Genomic DNA, 24970 nt, shown 5'->3' with positions numbered 1-24970 from the left:
GGAGGTAGTGAATTTTATTTCTAATAGTTATAATTTTCTCATTGAAAAAGCTCATAAAATCATTAGTAGTGAGTGCAATAGGAATACATGGTTCAATAGAGCTGTGACTCTCTGTCAGCCTGGCTACAGTGCTGAAAAGGAATCTTGGGTTGTTCTTATTTTTCTCAATTAATGAGGAATAATAGGCTGATCTGGCTTTACGGAGGATTTTCTTATATGTTTTAAGACTGTCCTGCCAGGTTAAAAGAAATTCATCCAGCTTAGTTGAACGCCATTTCCTTTCGAGCTTTCGTGAAATTTGCTTCAGTTCACGGGTTTGAGAATTGTACCATGGAGTTAACTTTTTCTGTTTTATTATTTTCTTTTTTAGTGGGGCAATAAAATCTAGCGTTGTTCGCAGTGAATCTGCAGTACTGTCGACAAAGTTATCAATTAGGGAGGGACTGAAGTTAACATAGTCCTCTATTATGTTGGAGCACGTAAAAGAGTTAAAGACAGGTGGAATCACTTCCTTGAACTTAGCTACAGCACTATCAGATAGACATCTAGTGTAGAAACTCTTGCTTATTAGCGAGTAGTCCAATAGCAGGACTTCAAAAGTTATTAAATAATGGTCTGATAACACAGGATTTTGTGGGAAAACTATTAAATGTTCAATTTCAATCCCATACGTCAACACAAGGTCGAGGGTGTGGTTAAAAGAGTGAGTGGCTTCATGAACTTTCTGATTAAAGCCAATCGATTCTAGTAAGGAGATAAAAGCAGTACTAAGGCTATCATTATCAACGTCAACATGAATATTAAAATCACCTACAATAATTACCTTATCTGTAATTAGTACTAGGCTTGATAAAAACTCAGAGAATTGTGATAAAAATTCTGAATATGGACCGGGAGGCCGGTAAACTATGACAAATAGGATTGGCTGTTGGTTTTTCCAGGTTGGGTGTGAAAGACTGAGAACAAGGCTTTCAAATGAGTTATAGTTTAGTTTAGGTTTTGGGGTAATTAGAAGGTTTGACTCATATATCGCTGCAACTCCTCCTCCTCGGCCTGTGCCACGAGGGATATGAGTATTAATATGACTAGGAGGAGTAGATTCATTTAGGCTAACATATTCTTCATCACGCAGCCAGGTTTCAGTTAGACAAAGTAAGTCAATATTGCAGTCTGATATTAACTCATTTACTAATAAAGCTTTAGATGATAAGGATCTAATGTTTAAGAGTCCACATTTAATTATTTTGGGTTTTTGTTTATTTGCAGTTGAAGTTTCAATTTTTATTAGGTTATTTTGGGTAACTCCTCTTCTGTTAGAACCTGGTTTAATTAACTTAACTTTGGGAGGACGGGGGACAGACACAGTCTCTATGGGATTTTGGGTGGATGACTGCTCAAAGGGAAAGGCAGAGAAGTGTTTTACACTGCGACTCTGCCTCCTGGTCTCAACTCTGACTTGTCACGGGTTTGGACCGTTAATAAACTTGGTCAGGTTGCTAGATATGAGAGCGGCTCCATCCAAAGTGGGATGAACACCATCTCTCCTAATAAGACCAGGTCTCCTCCAGAAAGTTTGCCAATGATTAACGAAGCCCACGTTGTTTGCTGGACACCACCTCGACAACCAGCGCTGGAGCGATGAAATGCGGCTACACATATCATCGCTGGTCAAATTTGGCAGGGGACCAGAGAAAACTACGGAGTCCGACATTGTTTTGGCATATGCACACACCGATTCCACATTAATTTTTGTGACCTCCGATTGACGTAACCGGGTGTCATTACTGCCATCCACTCATTGGTATCACAACACACCTGTCATCATTGGTTTACTGCTTTACTAAAGTAAGGGTTTATTAGGGTCTCGGGGCAATCGCACCGAGCACTGGTCCCATACAGCAATAGCTGTAGGGACCAGTGCTCGGGGCACTAATATTATATCAATAATGATCAAACTGTTCTATCAGATTAACTTGGTTCTGGCTCCCCCTGGTGGCTCATATCAACAGACATGCAAACAATTTGGTGCAGATAATTATTTACATTCTCAGTGGTTTTAACACAATGAAAGGATAGTTAGAGAAACATTTATACATTTATAATAATTCATTTTAAAACCTTCTGATCACCAATCACAGATCCAACTGGGTCACAATCTGATAAAAGCACGGCAACAAAAACACAAACCAACAACATGTACAGGAATTAAAGAAATGGTGCTTTATTGGGATGATGAACATTTTAAGACAAATATTAGTGTAATGTACATGTGTTACTCATCTGGGGAAGTGAAGAAAACATTACAACGACTTGAAGTATTCTGTGGTAAGTTCAGTGTGTAAAATATTATTCAATACAGTAAAGATTCCTAACATTGTATAAACCATCAGAAATGCATTAAATAAGTGAAAATAATTTAAAAAAACAAAAAAAAACAGTTCAAGTTGGTCCATAACAGCAGTCTGGTTTCCCTTGTTTCCACATCAGTCATTTTCCTTTTATCTAATACTGTAAAATATCTATACAGTGGATACAAAGGCTCTATATACTCTACAGTCATGGAAAAAAATATTAGCTCAACCCTTTTTTTCAATTTCTTGTTCATTTAATGCCTGGTACAACTAAAGGTAAAAAAATTTGTACACATATAATGATAACAACAAATATAGCTGATAACAGTTTAATTTACTAGCTGATATCTGGCCAGTTTCCATGGTTTTCTTGATTATAACCAAAATCATTTATCAAGAAAACCATGTTAAATGTCTAGATATCAGCTCTTAAATTAAACTCTTATCAGATATTTTTGTTGTTATCTTTATATATGTCCAAACAAATGTACCTTTAGTTGTACCAGACATTAAATGAACAAGAAAGCAAAGAGAAAACAAGTGTGGTCTAATCATTTTTCCATGACTGTATATTTGTATAGAGTTAACAAATACATAGGAATTTATGAACAGAACCTTTTCCAGAGTACCTAATTGTCTCATTGACAATGATTTTATAAGTTTGTTCTGCTGCATTTCAACAAGCAGTTTAGACATGAATGACATTCTCTTCCAGTTATAATTTATCCAATTACATTGTAATTGTTCATTCAAGGTGCTTCCTCTGATACATGTATAATTAGGGCCTCGGGGCAATCGCACCGAGCACTGGTCCCATACAGCAATAGCTGTATCGGGATCGGTGTGCTATTACCTTTCTCTACAGAATACGAATTTTTCGCGACGTAATTCGCATTGAAATGAATGGGACGGCCGACAAAAAATGAGCGAAAAAGAACTATAATTGGAGATTTTTAAACGTCTACTCCTCCGGCATGATTTCACCTAGAGACTCCATTTAAACTTTAAACAGTAGACACAAGTCTTGTGTATCGGTGTATTAATCCACGTTTCGATAGGTCTTATAGTTTTTTATCAATCCCTGTTCAATGACCATGATCATTTTTGGAGAAGTTCTGAGATTATAATGAGTGTGTATTGCACGGAATGTTCGTGTCACAGTGTGTGACATCATCCCCAGAGTGTAGAGGGAGAGAAGAAATTGTCAAAAAATAAATTTGAAAACTGCGCTCCAGGCCGCAAATTTCACTCTACAGAGATAATGTATATATAAAAACGTAGGAAAATTTGTCTTCTCACTCACAATCCTCTGGTAAAGCTGTCAGAGTTATAGTTTGGGCGTAGGACGCACAGATGCGCCACCAAAACCACCAACAGCCTCATTGGCTCCCATATTAAAAACGCAGGAAGATTTCAGAAAAAGGGACATTTTACAGTTTTTGTAGATCGCTCTAACAAAGCTATTTTTTCATTTTTCTTTAAAAAAAAACATATGTAGACGTTCAGGAAGAACTCAGGACGCTCAAAGTGAAGTCAGATCAATGATAGGTATTATGGTTTTGCCAAAAATGCTTTCTGTTCGAGGCCAGAAATTTCAGTCTGTCCACCTCTGCTGTCACTATGCCGGAACAGGTGTCAATTAATTCTGTTGATTGCTTTGATCTGATTGCCTTTGACCTTTGATGTGATTACAGTTACAGATACACACGCGCGTAAGCACGCACACTCCTCACACATGCATACATATATGCTTCAAACACACACGTGCACACACACACAGGTAACTTTATGTGATTTTAATTACACACACACACACACACACACACACACACACACACACACACACACACACACATTTTGAGGTTAAAGGGCATAGTTTGAAATCTCTGAAGAATATCATCATAGTGTACACACACCGGCAGTAGCCGTGTTTTCAGAATTTCCCCAGGGGAAATTTTCTAGTTAATTTTCTAGTTCTAATTTTCTAATTTCTCTATTTTCTATTATTATTATTATTGCTTAAGGTACTGCATAGGTGTAGACATAATTTTTTAGCAAGCGTGCATGTGGCATGCCTCCATGCATGGTTTTTATTTTTTTTAATGTTTTTTGTGATATGAGAATGATTTTATAGCTGCCAAAGACAATGTTTGTACCCTGTTGGTGAACAGCTTTCGTGGAAATATGAACAAAGGCAATGTTTTTCCTTTTTTTCATGTTGGGGTCATTCCAGAAAAAAAAACTTAATTTCAAATTTCAAACTGAAAAAATCATTAAGGAGGTTTCTCTGCTGCTAAACATATTGGCATGTTATTTTTGACCCCAAGGGTTAACAATCAAAGCCAAGTTGGGAAATATACCTCATCTATATCCAACTGGACCTTAAACCTCCATCACACAAATAATGGCCTAACCAACAGTGGGTTTTTGGGCGCAATAAACCAACACATCAGCAAATACCCCATCATCTGATGCACAAGGAATCTCCGTTTTGAGAGACACTCCCAACTCCTCTGACGTGTTCAAAACTGACACTGAAGATGGCCTGTAGAACCTGATAATGTAATAAATTCCCGTTAATGTAATAAAAATCTGCACTTGAGTCTAGTGAAAATGTAATAAAACCTGATAATGTAATAACTTCGCAATAATGTAATAAAGTGCATTTCCCAATAATGTAATACACTTTTAACCAATAATGTAATAAAGTATTACATTAATGGGAGGTTATTACATTATCAGGTTAGCCTTCATTTCGCAAGTCCTGATAATGTAATAACTTCCCGATAATGTAATAAAGTGCAGCAGACCACCCATTACTTGGGTTCAAGTGGTGATACTGTGTAGGCAACTCTAGCTCAAGAGCTCTAGCGCCACCTACAGGTCAAAGTTGAATGTTTATTAACTTTTGACCCGTTCATCCGTTTTTCACAAATGAGGTATCCATTACACACGAATCCATTCAAAAGATTCTTGAAATCTAAAGGTGCTTGGCCGTGACAACCAATCAAACTTAATGGCTAAGTCGCCAAACAGGAAGTTAGCCCATTTCTCAGCAACCCTTTAACATATCTTAACCAAACTTGGTACATAGAGTCATGACATCATCCTGGGAACACCTAAACAATTTGGTGAACTTTGACATCTAGGGGGCGGTGCAATATCAAAAAACTCCTATATCTTCACATAAGTGGATTGCAAACTTATTTTTCAATGTCTGGTGATATTGCCGGACCTCTCCAAATAGCTCCAAAACTATTTTGCACATCAGAATTTGGCTGCCATTCTGATCTTTGAGCATCTTGGTGTTAAACTTTAACTCTTATTGACATTAAACAGGCTTAGAACCTAGGAAAAAAACCTGGTCTCAACCAGCCTTGGTGCCATCAACTATATTGCCCCCTTCATCATTGCTTGCAGCTTTTATACGTTTTAGGAGTGGATTATTTTGTATTTCAAACTATATGTAACTACTTGTGCCTAGTGCTTTCAGAACATTTTCACATAATCAACAGCAAGATTAGGCTACATAGCACTGCTCAAACAGTGCAGTAACACTTTACTTTTTACTAAGTACATAGGTTGGATACATTGTATTAGGGACCCTGTAAAATAAAGTGTTGCCAACTGTGTTCTGAGCTCGTTAAATATCACTGGCAAATTGTAGTGGACTCCAAATGCAACAATTTTGTATTTGTTTATTTATTTAATTTTAACACACAGTAAAAGTAACCTATATCCAGAAAAGCCAGTAATATATAGTGTTACCAACAGTGCTCTGAACTTGTTAAATATCACTGGCAAATGGATGCAACAATTTTATATTTGTTCAGTTAATTTCGACATACAACAAAAGCAACCTATCCAAAAAAGCAACCTCATTTTAAAGCCACCATTTTATAACTTATTTATGGTTGATGTCTTCATCATGGCTATTTTGAACATGGATTTGAACTTTCTTTCGGCATCCATATACTGAACTGGTGTATAATCCATAAACCAATAGTAAATAGACAATGTATTATCGTTATTGAATGTGAATATTATATGAAATAACTTCACCAACCAAAGCCTCATTTGGCCTCCATGTTTTAGTAGATAGACTAATTGAAGTAAATATAGAATATAAAAAACATTTATAATAAAACAAGGGACTTTATACACTGGACTGGAGCTATCGATGAGCCTTTGGTACCAGCATGTAGTTAGAAAAACTATGTAGGTAATGCAATACTTGTAATGTAATACTATAGTTTTGATTATTCGTATTAGTAGTCATAATATATGACTGGAGATGATTAAAGAAAATAATAGTAGCAATAATAATAACAACTAGAAACAACTAGAGTGGATGAAATATACTGGCTAAACTGTTGCTATGTTGCTGAGCTCACTGAGCAAGCTGCTTAATTTGAAACACGTGCATCAAGGACATATAAGGAGAGACCTTTGACCTTCATCATCAAATCAATTAATCTTTAAGTCCCTACAAACACTCCAAATTTGAAGCACTTGCACCAATGCATTCTAGAGATACTGCACTCAAGATTATCATGGCTGTCAGAGAGCCAAATGGTTTTGAATTTTAAAAAGCTGTTTGACACATTTGTTCAAATTGGTCTGAAGATCATATGCTAAGTTTCATGAAGATTGGACAGAATATGTGGCCCCCTAGAGGTCAAAGGTCACCAGATGTTTTGGGTGTCCCCAGGATGATGTCATGAGTCATATGATGATGTCATGATGTCATATGTACCAAGTTTGGTTAAGATATACTAAAGGGTTACTGAGAAATGGGCTTACTTCCTGTTTGGTGACCTCACCATCAAGTTTGATTGGCTGTCACAGCCAAGTGCCTTTGAATTTCAAGAAGATGTTGAATGCATTTGTGTGTCATGGTCTGAAGATCATCTGGGCCAAGATTAGAGAAGATAAGACAAAATTTGTGATAAGAGAGGCCTTTTAAAGGTTTTTGATCAAATCAAAGATGGCGGAAAATCCAATATGGCCGAAAACCCCCATTGAGGATGCATTGAAATCGGATTGACCCAAGGGTTCCAGTGATACCTCGTTTGTGAAAAACGGATGAACGGGTCAAAAGTTAATAAACATTCAACTTTGACCTGTTGGTGGCGCTAGAGCTCTTGAGCTAGAATTGCCTACACAGTATCACCACTTGAACCCAAGTAATGGGTGGTCTGCTGCACTTTATTACATTATCGGGAAGTTATTACATTATCAGGACTTGCGAAATGAAGGCTAGAATATATCAGCCCATTCAATGAGCTGATAACTACATGTGGCCTACCAGCAGGTACTGATCGGCTGATAACTGCTGATCCCGTTCAATCTTCTAATAACATTTGAATCGGGTAAGTGGGCCTCCAGCTGCATGGTGACAGTGGTGCTGGCAGGCCGAGCAGCGAGGTGAATCTCTGCTGTCATTGGAGCAGAACAGTCTTAGCATGTGATCCATGGGTTCAGGGTTCAGGGTGGAGGTTGGGATTGGGCCATAATCTCTATAGCCAATGAGGAAGCCTCAGACAAAGGTTATAAAGTGCTGAGTCAGCGTTCAGCAGGAACAAGTAACATCACATTATCTGCAATGCGCTGCACTGTGAGCCGTAGATCTGCTGCTGCTCTCTGATGTCCACATACTGATATCTGTGGAACCTAAAGTGAAACCAAACACACTGAGGAGAGATGGGCTGCCTCTGATCCATGTGAGGTTGGTTGCTATAATAATTCATGTCTTGTTTTTCTCCTGACAGAAAATGGAGTTGAGACATTTCAGAGTGTCCACGCAGATATACGGTATGTACTGGTAAATAGATTGATGCCATTTCTCACCACCATGTCTGTAGTTCTCATGCTGCTCATAGTTTTTCTTCTCATGTAATCAGAATCAAAGAAAAGCTTCAAAATGTGAAACAGCAGACAGTACAGAGTCAGGCAGCTGAGCTTTGAGCTGAATTTTATGTTGAGCTCAAGTCTAGAGCGTGGCTACAGACTTATTACAGGGACACTTTTATTTCTCTGAGATGATCAGTCCTGTAACCCTTGAAATAACACTGGAAATGTGAGATTCTGCACTTTGTGATTGGTTGTGTTTCCCCTGTCTGACAAAAAGGAAAAGAACATAAAGTTGCATTTAATGCATCTGACTTCCACTGCAGGAGACCAGAGTCCATGTCCCATCATACAAATACAATCACCATTCTATAATATCTGCCTTACCTTCAGAGTTGTTACTCACACATATCGAAGAAAAGTGAGACAACAACACATTTCCTGTGAAAACACTGTCACTGAAAATAATGTGGGGTTTTGCTGATTTTTTTTAGTGCTTTAGGCCTTTGGGATGAGGACATTTCTGCTGAAGACAAGGAAGAATGAAATATGAGATTTATTTTTGTTTCACTATTATTTTTTATAAAGTATTTTCTTATTTACAATTTATTTAAATAATAGTATTATTTACTGGGAAATGTATTGAACCTTAAAAATGTACCGTTTCTATTTAATATGGGACTAGTTTATTTTGTTGGATGTACATTGTGGAAGTTCTTTGGTCTTCAGGGGAAAATAGGATGTTCTTGTTTCTGAACACCTGACTGAAGAGTAAAAGCGTGGACTCGTCCTCATGATGTTTCTTTACCCACAATGTGAAAAGTATTGTAAGTCAGTTATTAAGTGCAGAAATGTAAGGGGCCAAATGAAGAAAAAAGATCTGCAAAGGGGTGTGTACCAAGGTTATAATAGTTTTGGATTTTTCATTAGTTTTAGTTTTAATTTCGTTGTGAATTTTTGTTTTCAAATTCAGTTAGTTTTAGTTAGTTTTAAGACTGAGTTTTCTAGTTTTAGTTTAGTTTTTATTTTTTGAAAATGCTTAGTTTTAGTTTAGTTTTTATTAGTTTTAGTGTTAGTTTTAGTTTTTTTGTAATGGGCTATGTGTTGGGTGCGAGATTCAAAGTGGTCATAATAAATTTTGCCTTTATTTCCTTTGGTTTATCCATCTCAGCCCCAATAAGGTTATTAACTGTTTTGAATTTTGGTTGGAGTGTAGACATCCCAGTCTCAGTAAACATTTTCACCATGTGTTGCATGTTCAAATAGAAACACTGAATTATGAATGAAAAAAGTTGACAAAAACGAAAACTAAGGACATTTCCACAATAATTTTAGTTAGTTTTAGTTAGTTTTGTAACTACGCAATACAGTTTCAGTTAGTTATCGTTTTTTTAAAAACTCTAGTTTTTATTTTTATTTCAGTTAACAAAAATGTTTTTTCAATTCTAGTTTTCGTTATTTCGTTAGTTTTCGTTAACTATAATAATCTTGGTGTGTACGAAGGTGGAGGGCTGAAATAGCCTCACAGTTTTATTTCTTATTAGTTGGTAAGTTGGTGGTGAAAAATGGAAACACGGAATAAAGTAATCCGGAACTGAACACAAACCGAGTCAGTTTGATTCTAATGGCCATATTCTGCTATGGTGTTCACAAGACTAATGTGGAGAGAATCAGACCAGAGTCCATGTCCCATCATACAAATACAATCACCATTCTATAATATCTGCCTTACCTTCATAGTTGTTATTCACACATCTTGAAGAAAAGCAAGACAACGAAACATGTCACTGAACATAATGTGGGGTTTTGCAGAATTGTCCAACATCAGTGTTCTGTTTGCTCACAGAATTGTATATTTCAGTTCGAGAATCGTTTTTATTGCCTGGCGGGTTTTCAAATACAATGCATTTGCTGTAGTGTGTTGGAGCAAAACTACGAAGTACGAAATATAAATATATATTAAGGTATCAAGTACTTTAAGTAAAAAAAAAAAAAAATCAGCAGCATAAATAGAAAATGTGATGAATCGAAAAGGTCAGCATACAAACAATATTTAATACATATATAATATATAAACAGTATGCACAAATATGGAGGTTTTTAAATGAGGGAATGAGCTGTGTGAACAATTAATTTATTATCACAGTGATTACATTTAGATGTGTCTTTATTGTATGTTGCACTAAAACTGTAATACTGTATTTATTTATTTCTATGATTTGTAATATGAGATTTACTTTTCATAGGTTTTGGAAATGAGCACATTTCTGATGAAGATAAGGAAGAATGTAATATGAGATTTATTTTTGTTTCACTATCATTTTTATGAATCATTTCTTATTTACAAATTTCATTTGGAACTAGTTTATTTTGTTGGATATACATTGTGGAGGCTCTGAGGCGTTGACAATGTGTTGATCCATTATTTCCACAGACTTTGTGCTGCAATCAGTCAGCTGTAGAATCAGAGAAGGAGCCTTGACGCTCCGACCACCACCTGCTTCTACCATCAAGGCAAATATTAAGTTATTCTGATTCTGCAATGGCAAATTATCATTTTGGTTAATTTCCTTTAATTGGGTCGGACTCTGGTCGGATTACGTTCACAGTGAATCAAACCGCACTAGGGTTGGTTTCGAGATGGGCAGAGAGCCTCTAACTGGAGTTCTGGGAATCTGGCAATCCTTTGGTTCGCACCAGAGTAAAATTGGAGCGTTCACAAGCAATTAAACGAACCGTAACAACTACATAACCACCAGAGTTTGATTAAAATGAACTAAACTTTGGGTTAGTTAAGAGCCCTAAGACCACATTCTAGTTCATTAATAACATTAATGTTTTTTTTAGTTTGGAAGACAGACGGTGCATTGAAGAGTGGAAGGTAATTGTTGAACAATCATTTCTAAAGTTGCTGTGCAGCTGGAATGCACCCTGGCAGAAACACTTGACAGCTGTGAAGATGTGAAGTAACTCTTTGTCTGTTTTCAGGTGATCCAACTGGAAACCAGCGTGAGGAGGTTTTCTGAGGAGGGCAGGATGGAAAACATCTCGTCACACAAATATTTCATCCTGGATGGCTTCAGTGAACTGGGAGCCCTGAGGCCCGTCCTCTTCGTCCCGTTCTTCATCATGTTGGTTGTGTCACTGTTGGCCAACTTCTTGCTGCTGTACGTGGTCATTTCTCAGAAAAGCCTCCACTCACCAATGCACATCCTCATTGCTGGCATGGCATGTGTGGAACTGAGTCTGCCGCTGTTCACCATCCCCAACATGCTGCTGAGTTTCCTGTTTAACTGGAGAGGAATCTCTCTGATTGGCTGCCTAGTTCAGATGCACTTTGTTCACTTTGTAGCAACTTTTCAGTCCACGTTTCTGGTATGGATGGCACTGGACAGATATTTTGCCATCTGCACACCACTTTACTACCATGAGTGCATGGCGTTACCAAGATTCCTCAAGTTTATCGTCCCACTTGTGATCAGAAACTTCGTTCTGGTCACAGTTCTTGTGATTCTGGCAGGGAAGTTATCATTCTGTGCTGAAAATGTGATGAAGCACTGTTTCTGTGAGCACATGGCACTAGTGGAGCTGGGCTGTGGAAGCACTGCCATCAACAGCCTGATTGGTCTACTGACCGTGTTCCTCATCCTTGTAGCTGATTTCATCTTTGTCACTGCTTCCTATGTTTTCATATTCAGCTCCTTGCTCAAGTCCAACAAGTCGGGTGTCAAAGCTCTTCACACCTGCACCACACACATTGTGGTCATGATCATGGGCCTGTCCATTGCACTGGTTGCTTTCCTGTCATATCGGATCAGAAATGATCTTCCAGACGACGTTCGGGTTTTCTCCAGTACCATGTACCTGCTGTTCCCGAGCTGCTTCAACCCGATCATCTACGGCATCAGAACCGCCGAGATCAGACGGCACATCCTGAAGATCTGCTGTCGCTTTGTCCGAACTGTTCCCCATTCTTAAGAAACAATTAAAATGTGGGGTCTGCCTGTGCCCTTTTCAAAACGATCATCACTCAGTTCTTACATAGCAAAGCATCAAAGAATAACTATTTAGTCCTTAGCCATGTGCCTCATCTAACTTCTTTTTGAAACATCAAAGAATCATGTTCTCTTCAAACAGCCATGGCTGCCTACACTGTAAAAACTGTGACTGGGCTTAATTAATATTTACAAAATAAATACTAGTAAAATATACATGAAAAAAATGTCTAAATGCAGTTTGGTATATTAGCGGCGGTGTTTTAGCTGTGCGTGTGTGTGTGTGTGGGGGGGGGCAGCTGCGACTCATACATGGTTTTAAACTAGGCATTTTCATTATATCTTTCTTTTTTTAAAACAAATGTTATGATAACTATCCTAATAATTATTGAACTTACTGTACATACAAAAGCAAGTGCAAACTTTAATTGCTTATTTAGTTTATTTCCATATCCTCTCTTCAGAGTTTTGCGTTTAAAATATTAATTCATCCAAATGACTTACAGCTATGCATTTCTTTCTAGGTGCATAGGGAATCTATCAACATTTCAAGACCACAGGTAGGCCTATGTATTGCACTTACTATCAACTTTGCTTACCCAGCATAAGTCGACAACATGGCATTGCAAAACCGTGAACAAACCTTTAAACAATATAGGCTACTGTATGTTTAACCTTAGGTTCAAACCTGAATTTAAAATGAAAGCAGCATAAAATATAAAAAAACATTTGAATATAAAATATGCTAAGTTACTGTCATCTCATAAATCATGTTTTCAGGTATTGTCAAGATCAAATATGGCTTACAGGTTCCATCATCTGTCTTTTAGATCCAGGATGAGTTCCAAAGAAATACAACAGTGCACCTGGAGTCAAAGTTCATGTCCAAGCTGGATGAATACTCTTAACGGCTTCTGAACCTCTTCCACTCAAAGTGTGGGACCGTTGGAAAATTTACATTTTTACTGAATCTGCAGGAGGACATGCTAACATGTGACTGTCTATAAGACTGTGACCATTCAATTAGCTCATGCAAAATGTTTAAATTTTTATACACTGATTATAAATAATTAGCTTTTGGTGTTTCACACATACTGTATTAGTGTATTTTCTGTATAAATGTACACATCTGTGTCTTTAAACAACAGCTGCCACTCATCCCTATTTTCTAGCTGCTTTAACATCAACAATTTGGGAAAAGGCCTACTTTGGCAGTCTCTCCATGAGTTGAAATTGAGTTAAAATGATATTGCTTCTCTTCCTCTACTGTGGTTTGATGGTGCACCCTGTAGCATATCTTATCATAAAACATATAGGCAGGGAAGCACCTAGTCTGTCCAAAAGTCACAAAACTCAACTACCAGCTCACCAAATGTTCAATGATAAACATAACATTCAAAATGTTTTGGTTTTATGGAAGTTTATTTTTATTTTTCCCAGACCAGTGACTTTCTGGAGTCATAGTTGGTCCTCTGAAAACCTCAGTTAAGACAGGAAGTGTTTCATAAAACTGGCCACTCACACAGCACATAAAGGATTATTGAAAGTGGTCTCTTTCTTTCAAAATAACACAAGTGTAAGCATCCTAGCATTAAAAACTGAACCATGACCTTGTGTAATATTAATTTATGTTATTTCAGGCTCCTAGCAATCCTACCATTAACATAAGCAGAGACATTGTGATCCGGTGTCTGATGCTGTACTTTGGGGAACCTGCCGACCAGCTCTTTAAAGAGTATGATGTTTGTCTCTCTCTCTCTCTCTCTCTCTGTTTATTTAGGGCCATTTCCTTTAGCTGTACAGTCTAAAATACAAAATGTTCTCGTCATGGTAGGATGCAGATGAAGGCAGTGTGGCACAGGACCTTGCTGTACAAGAGATGAAAATCTACAGCATCCAGACCAGTCTGTCAGAAGGTACAGAGGACATCGGAATCGTGATAGACGGAACAAAGGTCCTGACCACTCTGGGTAACTTTCCAAGGGCTTGTGCCATGCTCATTGGTTTGATGTATGCAGCGAATCTCGCATATCCCAAGAAGCTCAGGTACACTTTTGAACCCTTTCAGAAACTCTTCCTTGAACTGGATTGTCAACTGGTTATCCATACTCATTTGAAGGTGGTTGTACTTTGGACTTACTGGCACAAGTAAGTGTTTTTGTAGATTGGAAGCCAGAAGTAATAAGCAAGTGATAATGCTGCATTTATTTGTCAGTGCAAGCTATGTTTAGAACAGCGGAGAGCAGCCGGGAGCTGCTCAGAGCTACGCTACGGAGGCTAATGGAATTTCTTGGTTTCCCTCATCAAACTCATCAAATACACAACCAAAAATCTCCAAAACACTGTGGTGGACAAGTTGTGACCTGCACATTCACCACGCTATGACATAATAATGGCATGTTATGAGACAGAGCCGTTTTAGAGGTAAATTCATACAAAACAGCTGATGCGCGTTGCCTTTGGGTCAGTTGTTCAGCAAGCAGTCTCTGTATTTACCTCTAAAACAGCTCTGTCTCGTAATGTTCCATTATTATCTCATAGCGTGGTCAATGTGCAGGTCAGAGCTTGTCCACCACAGCGTTTTGGAGTTTTTTGGTTGTGTACTTGATGAGGGAAACCAAGAAATTCCACTGGCCTCTGTAGCGTAGCTCTGAGCAGCTCCCGGCTGCTCTCTGCCGTTCTAAACATAGCTTGCACCAACAAATAAAATTAACAAACCTACTGTTATGACTAAAGGGATTATGGCAATGGGCCAATTTTCAAGAATGATGAACTATCCCTTTAAGTTAGTAAAGAACCAAACCAAGTGAAGTATCTGTTAACATAGGGATGGATGTTTTGATTTCTGTTAACAGTTTAAACCATATTGGCCTTAACCATTTCAGTTTTCATATTAAAAGAAAAATGTATTTGTTTATTTTTTTGTAGTCTGAAAACACTGCTAGGTCATAGGTCATTCTGTACTTAGGAGGAATGTGTAGATCTCTCTCAACTATCCTTGTGAATGTGATTTCACTTCCTAATTTCCTTGATCAAAATATATAATACTGGTAAACAGATTGCCAGCATACACATCCCTATTGTACACATTGTTTATGTTTTGTTTTTTACAGCATTTATCTCTGTTTCTTTGTATTTTGGCATTTTGCACAAAAACTATTTTTGAAAAAATGTTGAAAATGTATGTGTAGACAAAATTACACAAATAAATGTTTATCTGCTGTTTTCCTACATATGGTAATTTGTTAACTGACCTCCAGTAACTTCTTGCAACAAGAAGGCATGGTATTACGTAAATTCAACTTAAAAATATTATGGCAACAAAGTGACAATTAATAATATTACATAGATTTCATGTCATGTGGTACCAATTATAAGTTGACACAACTTATTTCATTCATTGAATCCAAATTATTCTTATCCAAATATTTAGAAGGATAGCCTCAATTTAACCCATAAACATAGTAAGTAATCAATTTCATCCAGATATTTAGTAAATATAAATCAATTTCACCCAGATAATTACTAAATATGAATTAATTCCATTTAATTAATTAGTAAATCTAAATCACTTTTTCACAAATATTTGGTAAATCCAAATTACCTTTTCTCAGATATTTAGTAAATATTAATTAGTTTTCCCTGTAAATTTTACTTGGATTTACTCAACCTTTGCCATATTATTAGTAAATCCAAAATATTTCAACCAATAATTTTATTATTTTGTATTTAAAGTTTAAATTTACTTTATTAAATCAATAGTTTTTAATCAAAGTTGAAGGAATTGAAATCTATTCAATTATATTAAGTGTCACTTTGTTTCCTTAATTTTTTTAAGTAGACAATGGTCAACATTTTTTGAGTGCACGCCCCTGGCTATAACTGTGCGATTAATTACAAATGGATGTCTAAGCTTATAGCTGGCCCCATCTCTAGCTGTAACAGCATGTAGCAGGTCTACCTCTGACGCCATCGCCGCTGCCCTGCACGTCTCCCTCTCCCACCTGGAAAATAAAGATTCCTACATTAGGGTACTCTTCATCGACTACAGCTCTGCCTTCAACACGGTCATCCCCCACAAACTCACCCATAAACTGTTAGCCCTCGGACTCCACCCCACTCTCTGTGACTGGCTCTTGGACTTTCTGACTGGCAGGCCACAGTCTGTCAGGATTGGGAAGAGGACTTCAGCCAGCATCACCACTAACATTGGTACTCCTCAGGGCTGCGTCCTCAGCCCTATCCTCTACACCCTTTTCACCCATGACTGTATCGCCTCTCACCCTGATAACATCATCCTCAAGTTTGCCGACGACACCGCCGTGATTGGACGTATCACTGGCGGGGACGAGGTATCCTATAGGAGGGAGGTGGACAGTTTGGCGACATGGTGTGGAGACAACAACCTCACCCTGAACACAGACAAGACCAAGGAGATGATAGTGGACATGAGGAGGGAGAGGAGACCTCATCAGCCACTGTTTATCCAAGGTCTGGAGGTGGAGAGGGTGAGCAGCTTCAAATATCTGGGGGTCCACATCAGTGATGACCTCACCTGGACATTCAACACCACACAGGTGGTGAAGAAGGCTCAGCAGCGGCTGTGCTTCCTGAGGAGGCTGAGGAAATTTGGCATGTCACCTAAGATTCTCAGCAACTTCTACAGCTGCATCATTGAGTCTATCCTAACCACCTCCATCACCGCGTGGTACGGCAGCTCCACTGTGAAAGACCGCAAACGCCTGCAGAGAGTGGTAAAGACGGCATCTAAGATCACGAGGACACCTCAACCATCTCTGCAGAGCATTTACCACCGGAGAGTCCACAGACGAGCTGCCTCCATCATCAAAGACCCCACACACCCCCAACACGGACTGTTCACACTTCTGCCCTCAGGACGGAGGTTCAGGAGTGTGAAATGCAAAACCACCCGTTTCAAGAACTCTTTCTTCCCCACTGCCATCAGGCTGCTAAACACTACCAAGGACTGAGCGGACCCCTGTGGTGGTCACATACTGTAACCTGCACATTTGAATATTGCACACTATTGCACACCATGTAAATATTTATATTTATATTCTTACATTCTTTAAATTTCTCTATATTTGTTGTACAGTTATATTTCTATTTTTATTTAAGATTACTTGTTGTAATACTGTTGCATTTATGTACACTATCTGACACCCAGTGCGGGCAACAAAGTAAAGAATTTCATTGTGCAGGGAGACACGTTTCCTTACTGTACACATGACAATAAATCTTTGAATCTTGAATCTTGAATCTTGAATGATTGATTACATGTGGTGATTAAGCACAACGATTACTGCACACTGCCCCAGATACATTTTTTGCTTCCACAACATCCTGATGACATGGACGTGCTGTCGCTTTGTCCGAAATGTTAATTATTCTCAAATTATTTGTTTATTTATAGTTTCTGAGCTTTAAAAAGTCTCTGTACAACAACACTCAACATTTTGAGTATCACACCTGTGAAGGATGGAACCCAGCAAAATTTAAAATAACAAATAAATATATAATAGATTTGACAAATAAATGAATATGCCATTAAATGTATGAAAAAAACAGTAGTAAATATAATTCAGGACATTACAAATTAATAAATTGTTTTTAAGTGAATATTTCTTTCTGAATTTTAATTCATAAATTCTACATTATCAATCTCCTATTTGGTTTGCTTTCATTTACCCATTTACTTTTAAAATGAATACATGTAATTTATATTAATATAAAATATTCAGGAAAGCAAAAGAGGAAAAAAAAAGAAGAATACTGTTTGATTTAAGACCCAACGTGCCTCAAAACCTCCATGACACTCCCAGTGTCCGAAACATCTGCTCGAAGTACCAAAATGATGACTGCCCTGTCGCTATTACACTAATTGCCGTGAAGTGTTTTGAGAGGCTGGTGCTGTCACGCATGAAGACTTTTATCCCCCCAGACCTTGACCATTACCAGTTTGCAACGAACCACAGAGGACGCCATCAAAACAGCCCTCCATCTCGCCCTGACACACTTGGAGACTCCTAATACCTATGTGAGCATATTATTCGTGGACTTTAGTTCTGCATTTTATACAGCAAGGTGAATCTCTGCTGCCTTTGGGGCAGAACAGTCTTAGCATGTGATCACTGGAGGCTAAAATAAATTCACTGTATACTGTACTGGACAGGAACAAAGTGACGTGCAGTCCTTAAAACAGACATACACACTACTTTGTGCAGGTTGTCTGTGGTTACCCAACGTGTTTATGCGTTGTCAAGGTAACCTGATACATTTGGCAACTGCCCACCAGGCGGCAATCTCCGTGCCTGAGCATGGAGGCCAACCAGGAAGTGCATTAAGCCTGCAATTCAACGAAAATTCCAGTAGGGGGTGCTAAGTTTGGCTGCAAAAAAAATCTGCCCATTCATTTCAGTGCAAAATTTGAAAACTTCTCACTTGATTTATTACCTCAGAAATTTTTTTCAGGACAACATTATGGTCTCAAAAAAGATAGAAGATAAAGAATCGTATGATTTGGGACGTGGCTACAGGTCACTAACAAGGCGAGCCGTCATCAGGAGAGAAGCAGAGCAATGCGTTTCCACGGCAACGTGTCAATAAAGTTATATATAACGTTATATTGATAGAAAAGAGCACATTTACCAATTTGGTCTCATAACTTTGACCCTTTCACACTGTATTTTCACTTAATGACAGTTTATTAGAACGTTTTGTTCAGTAAAAATGTCTTGTTCAGTGTTTGGTTGGACTAACAGACACTCCAAGGAGTCGCTGCTCAGTTTTCTGAGGTAAGAAAGATACATTTTGTTTTTGTTTTTTTGCTAGCCAAAACTAACATCCCAGTTAATGCTCCAATTAATGCTAACATGAATTAGCAGCTGCTTCTCTCAGTCGGGTTGCCGGTGTAGAGAGACGTGTAGTCAGTGTCATCAGATCCCTCGCACTCCGCCACAGTCCAAATATGGTCTGCTCCGCGTATCAGAAACAAGATGGCGACGCAATATGGCGATGAGTATAACACTGAACTCGAGGCTTCCAACAGGCAGTCCACAAACTAATGGGTGATGTCACGGTGACTACGTCCATTATTTATATACAGTCTATGCTGCCCACGAGGCAACACTGCCCAGAGTTTCCAACACCCATCTTGCTTGGACGTGGGTAGCCGTTGTTATTGTGATGTCGTCCATGAACGCTCGCCACACTGGCTGGACAATGCCAGACTCTAATTTAGGGTCCCGGGTTATGCCCTCTGCTGCAGATATCAGTAGGTTCATACCCATGATAAACAAGATGGGCGAGATGGTACATCCCGTGGGAACCTCCGTTTTGAGAGACCAGTCACACCTCCTCAATAACATGTCGAAATGTGTAAGCTATGTAGCCTGCAGAGGCAACCTTTAACTGGGTGTCCTGGTGGCTCGCTGGTAAAACAATGCAGTTCAGTTATACTGAAGATGTGAACCATACAGTATAAATCTATATAATGACTGCTGTCTGTGTGAGAAATAAAAAAACATTCAGCATCATTCATCAGAAACTCTGTGAATATCAGAGTTTCCCCTCTTTACAGTGCAGAAAAAAATTGGATTTAATGAGTGGGATCCACTCATTGGTATCACAACACACCTGTCATCATTGGTTTACTGCTTTACTAAAGTAAGGGTTTATTAGGGCCTCGGGGCAATCGCATCGAGCACTGGTCCCATACAGCAATAGCTGTAGGGACCAGTGCTCGGGGCACTAATATTATATCAATAATGATCAAACTGTTCTATCAGATTAACTTGGTTCTGGCTCTCCCTGGTGGCTCATATCAACAGACATGCAAACAATTTGGTGCAGATAATTATTTACATTCTCAGTGGTTTTAACACAATGAAAGGATAGTTAGAGAAACATTTATACATTTATAATAATTCATTTTAAAACCTTCTGATCACCAATCACAGATCCAACTGGGTCACAATCTGATAAAAGCACGGCAACAAAAACACAAACCAACAACATGTACAGGAATTAAAGAAATGGTGCTTTATTGGGATGATGAACATTTTAAGACAAATATTAGTGTAATGTACATGTGTTACTCATCTGGGGAAGTGAAGAAAACATTACAATGACTTGAAGTATTCTGTGGTAAGTTCAGTGTGTAAAATATTATTCAATACAGTAAAGATTCCTAACATTGTATAAACCATCAGAAATGCATTAAATAAGTGAAAATAATTTAAAAAAACAAAAAAAAACAGTTCAAGTTGGTCCATAACAGCAGTCTGGTTTCCCTTGTTTCCACATCAGTCATTTTCCTTTTATCTAATACTGTAAAATATCTATACAGTGGATACAAAGGCTCTATATACTCTACAGTCATGGAAAAAAATATTAGCTCAACCCTTTTTTTCAATTTCTTGTTCATTTAATGCCTGGTACAACTAAAGGTAAAAAAATTTGTACACATATAATGATAACAACAAATATAGCTGATAAGAGTTTAATTTACTAGCTGATATCTGGCCAGTTTCCATGGTTTTCTTGATTATAACCAAAATCATTTATCAAGAAAACCATGTTAAATGTCTAGATATCAGCTCTTAAATTAAACTCTTATCAGATATTTTTGTTGTTATCTTTATATATGTCCAAACAAATGTACCTTTAGTTGTACCAGACATTAAATGAACAAGAAAGCAAAGAGAAAACAAGTGTGGTCTAATCATTTTTCCATGACTGTATATTTGTATAGAGTTAACAAATACATAGGAATTTATGAACAGAACCTTTTCCAGAGTACCTAATTGTCTCATTGACAATGATTTTATAAGTTTGTTCTGCTGCATTTCAACAAGCAGTTTAGACATGAATGACATTCTCTTCCAGTTATAATTTATCCAATTACATTGTAATTGTTCATTCAAGATGCTTCCTCTGATACATGTATAATTAGGGCCTCGGGGCAATCGCACCGAGCACTGGTCCCATACAGCAATAGCTGTATCGGGATCGGTGTGCTATTACTTTCTCTACAGAATACGAATTTTTCGCGACGTAATTCGCATTGAAATGAATGGGACGGCCGACAAAAAATGAGCGAAAAAGAACTATAATTGGAGATTTTTAAACGTCTACTCCTCCGGCATGATTTCACCTAGAGACTCCATTTAAACTTTAAACAGTAGACACAAGTCTTGTGTATCGGTGTATTAATCCACGTTTCGATAGGTCTTATAGTTTTTTATCAATCCCTGTTCAATGACCATGATCATTTTTGGAGAAGTTCTGAGATTATAATGAGTGTGTATTGCACGGAATGTTCGTGTCACAGTGTGTGACATCATCCCCAGAGTGTAGAGGGAGAGAAGAAATTGTCAAAAAATAAATTTGAAAACTGCGCTCCAGGCCGCAAATTTCACTCTACAGAGATAATTTATACATAGAAACGTAGGAAAATTTGTCTTCTCACTCACAATCCTCTGGTAAAGCTGTCAGAGTTATAGTTTGGGCGTAGGACGCACAGATGCGCCACCAAAACCACCAACAGCCTCATTGGCTCCCATATTAAAAACGCAGGAAGATTTCAGAAAAAGGGACATTTTACAGTTTTTGTAGATCGCTCTAACAAAGCTATTTTTTCATTTTTCTTTAAAAAAAAACATATGTAGACGTTCAGGAAGAACTCAGGACGCTCAAAGTGAAGTCGGATCAATGATAGGTATTATGGTTTTGCCAAAAATGCTTTCTGTTCGAGGCCAGAAATTTCAGTCTGTCCACCTCTGCTGTCACTATGCCGGAACAGGTGTCAATTAATTCTGTTGATTGCTTTGATCTGATTGCCTTTGACCTTTGATGTGATTACAGTTACAGATACACACACACACACACGCGCGTAAGCACGCACACTCCTCACACATGCATACATATATGCTTCAAACACACACGTGCACACACACACAGGTAACTTTATGTGATTTTAATTACACACACACACACACACACACACACACACACACACACATTTTGAGGTTAAAGGGCATAGTTTGAAATCTCTGAAGAATATCATCATAGTGTACACACACCGGCAGTAGCCGTGTTTTCAGAATTTCCCCAGGGGAAATTTTCTAGTTAATTTTCTAGTTCTAATTTTCTAATTTCTCTATTTTCTATTATTATTATTATTGCTTAAGGTACTGCATAGGTGTAGACATAATTTTTTAGCAAGCGTGCATGTGGCATGCCTCCATGCATGGTTTTTATTTTTTTTAATGTTTTTTGTGATATGAGAATGATTTTATAGCTGCCAAAGACAATGTTTGTACCCTGTTGGTGAACAGCTTTCGTGGAAATATGAACAAAGGCAATGTTTTTCCTTTTTTTCATGTTGGGGTCATTCCAGAAAAAAAAACTTAATTTCAAATTTCAAACTGAAAAAATCATTAAGGAGGTTTCTCTGCTGCTAAACATATTGGCATGTTATTTTTGACCCCAAGGGTTAACAATCAAAGCCAAGTTGGGAAATATACCTCATCTATATCCAACTGGACCTTAAACCTCCATCACACAAATAATGGCCTAACCAACAGTGGGTTTTTGGGCCAATAAACCAACACATCAGCAAATACCCCATCATCTGATGCACAAGGAATCTCCGTTTTGAGAGACACTCCCAACTCCTCTGACGTGTTCAAAACTGACACTGAAGATGGCCTGTAGAACCTGATAATGTAATAAATTCCCGTTAATGTAATAAAAATCTGCACTTGAGTCTAGTGAAAATGTAATAAAACCTGATAATGTAATAACTTCGCAATAATGTAATAAAGTGCATTTCCCAATAATGTAATACACTTTTAACCAATAATGTAATAAAGTATTACATTAATGGGAGGTTATTACATTATCAGGTTAGCCTTCATTTCGCAAGTCCTGATAATGTAATAACTTCCCGATAATGTAATAAAGTGCAGCAGACCACCCATTACTTGGGTTCAAGTGGTGATACTGTGTAGGCAACTCTAGCTCAAGAGCTCTAGCGCCACCTACAGGTCAAAGTTGAATGTTTATTAACTTTTGACCCGTTCATCCGTTTTTCACAAATGAGGTATCCATTACACACGAATGCATTCAAAAGCTTCTTGAAATCTAAAGGTGCTTGGCCGTGACAACCAATCAAACTTAATGGCTAAGTCGCCAAACAGGAAGTTAGCCCATTTCTCAGCAACCCTTTAACATATCTTAACCAAACTTGGTACATAGAGTCATGACATCATCCTGGGAACACCTAAACAATTTGGTGAACTTTGACATCTAGGGGGCGGTGCAATATCAAAAAACTCCTATATCTTCACATAAGTGGATTGCAAACTTATTTTTCAATGTCTGGTGATATTGCCGGACCTCTCCAAATAGCTCCAAAACTATTTTGCACATCAGAATTTGGCTGCCATTCTGATCTTTGAGCATCTTGGTGTTAAACTTTAACTCTTATTGACATTAAACAGGCTTAGAACCTAGGAAAAAAACCTGGTCTCAACCAGCCTTGGTGCCATCAACTATATTGCCCCCTTCATCATTGCTTGCAGCTTTTATACGTTTTAGGAGTGGATTATTTTGTATTTCAAACTATATGTAACTACTTGTGCCTAGTGCTTTCAGAACATTTTCACATAATCAACAGCAAGATTAGGCTACATAGCACTGCTCAAACAGTGCAGTAACACTTTACTTTTTACTAAGTACATAGGTTGGATACATTGTATTAGGGACCCTGTAAAATAAAGTGTTGCCAACTGTGTTCTGAGCTCGTTAAATATCACTGGCAAATTGTAGTGGACTCCAAATGCAACAATTTTGTATTTGTTTATTTATTTAATTTTAACACACAGTAAAAGTAACCTATATCCAGAAAAGCCAGTAATATATAGTGTTACCAACAGTGCTCTGAACTTGTTAAATATCACTGGCAAATGGATGCAACAATTTTATATTTGTTCAGTTAATTTCGACATACAACAAAAGCAACCTATCCAAAAAAGCAACCTCATTTTAAAGCCACCATTTTATAACTTATTTATGGTTGATGTCTTCATCATGGCTATTTTGAACATGGATTTGAACTTTCTTTCGGCATCCATATACTGAACTGGTGTATAATCCATAAACCAATAGTAAATAGACAATGTATTATCGTTATTGAATGTGAATATTATATGAAATAACTTCACTAACCAAAGCCTCATTTGGCCTCCATGTTTTAGTAGATAGACTAATTGAAGTAAATATAGAATATAAAAAACATTTATAATAAAACAAGGGACTTTATACACTGGACTGGAGCTATCGATGAGCCTTTGGTACCAGCATGTAGTTAGAAAAACTATGTAGGTAATGCAATACTTGTAATGTAGTTTTGATTATTCGTATTAGTAGTCATAATATATGACTGGAGATGATTAAAGAAAATAATAGTAGCAATAATAATAACAACTAGAAACAACTAGAGTGGATGAAATATACTGGCTAAACTGTTGCTATGTTGCTGAGCTCACTGAGCAAGCTGCTTAATTTGAAACACGTGCATCAAGGACATATAAGGAGAGACCTTTGACCTTCATCATCAAATCAATTAATCTTTAAGTCCCTACAAACACTCCAAATTTGAAGCACTTGCACCAATGCATTCTAGAGATACTGCACTCAAGATTATCATGGCTGTCAGAGAGCCAAATGGTTTTGAATTTTAAAAAGCTG

At 37.7% G+C, this 24970-nt stretch overlaps 1 protein-coding gene and 1 long non-coding RNA gene across 2 annotated transcripts; both read left to right on the top strand.

Moving 5' to 3' along the window:
- The first annotated feature begins 7992 nt into the window (after window positions 1-7992).
- On the top strand, window positions 7993-12179 carry LOC131970437 (olfactory receptor 52K1-like). Its single transcript, XM_059331829.1, has 2 exons — window positions 7993-8079; window positions 11190-12179. The coding sequence occupies exon 2, from the start codon at window positions 11238-11240 to the stop codon at window positions 12177-12179; it is 942 nt and encodes a 313-aa protein (XP_059187812.1). The 5' UTR covers window positions 7993-8079; window positions 11190-11237.
- A 456-nt stretch (window positions 12180-12635) lies between these two features.
- LOC131970535 (uncharacterized) lies at window positions 12636-14381 on the top strand. The gene is made up of 3 exons (XR_009394189.1): window positions 12636-12756; window positions 13027-13931; window positions 14031-14381. It is a non-coding gene; the product is annotated as an uncharacterized LOC131970535 (long non-coding RNA).
- Window positions 14382-24970: the final 10589 nt, after the last annotated feature.

The sequence above is a fragment of the Centropristis striata genome, chromosome 4 (genome assembly GCF_030273125.1).
Source record: "Centropristis striata isolate RG_2023a ecotype Rhode Island chromosome 4, C.striata_1.0, whole genome shotgun sequence".
Lineage (NCBI taxonomy): Eukaryota > Metazoa > Chordata > Actinopteri > Perciformes > Serranidae > Centropristis > Centropristis striata.
This window is presented reverse-complemented; position numbering and strand designations above follow the sequence as displayed.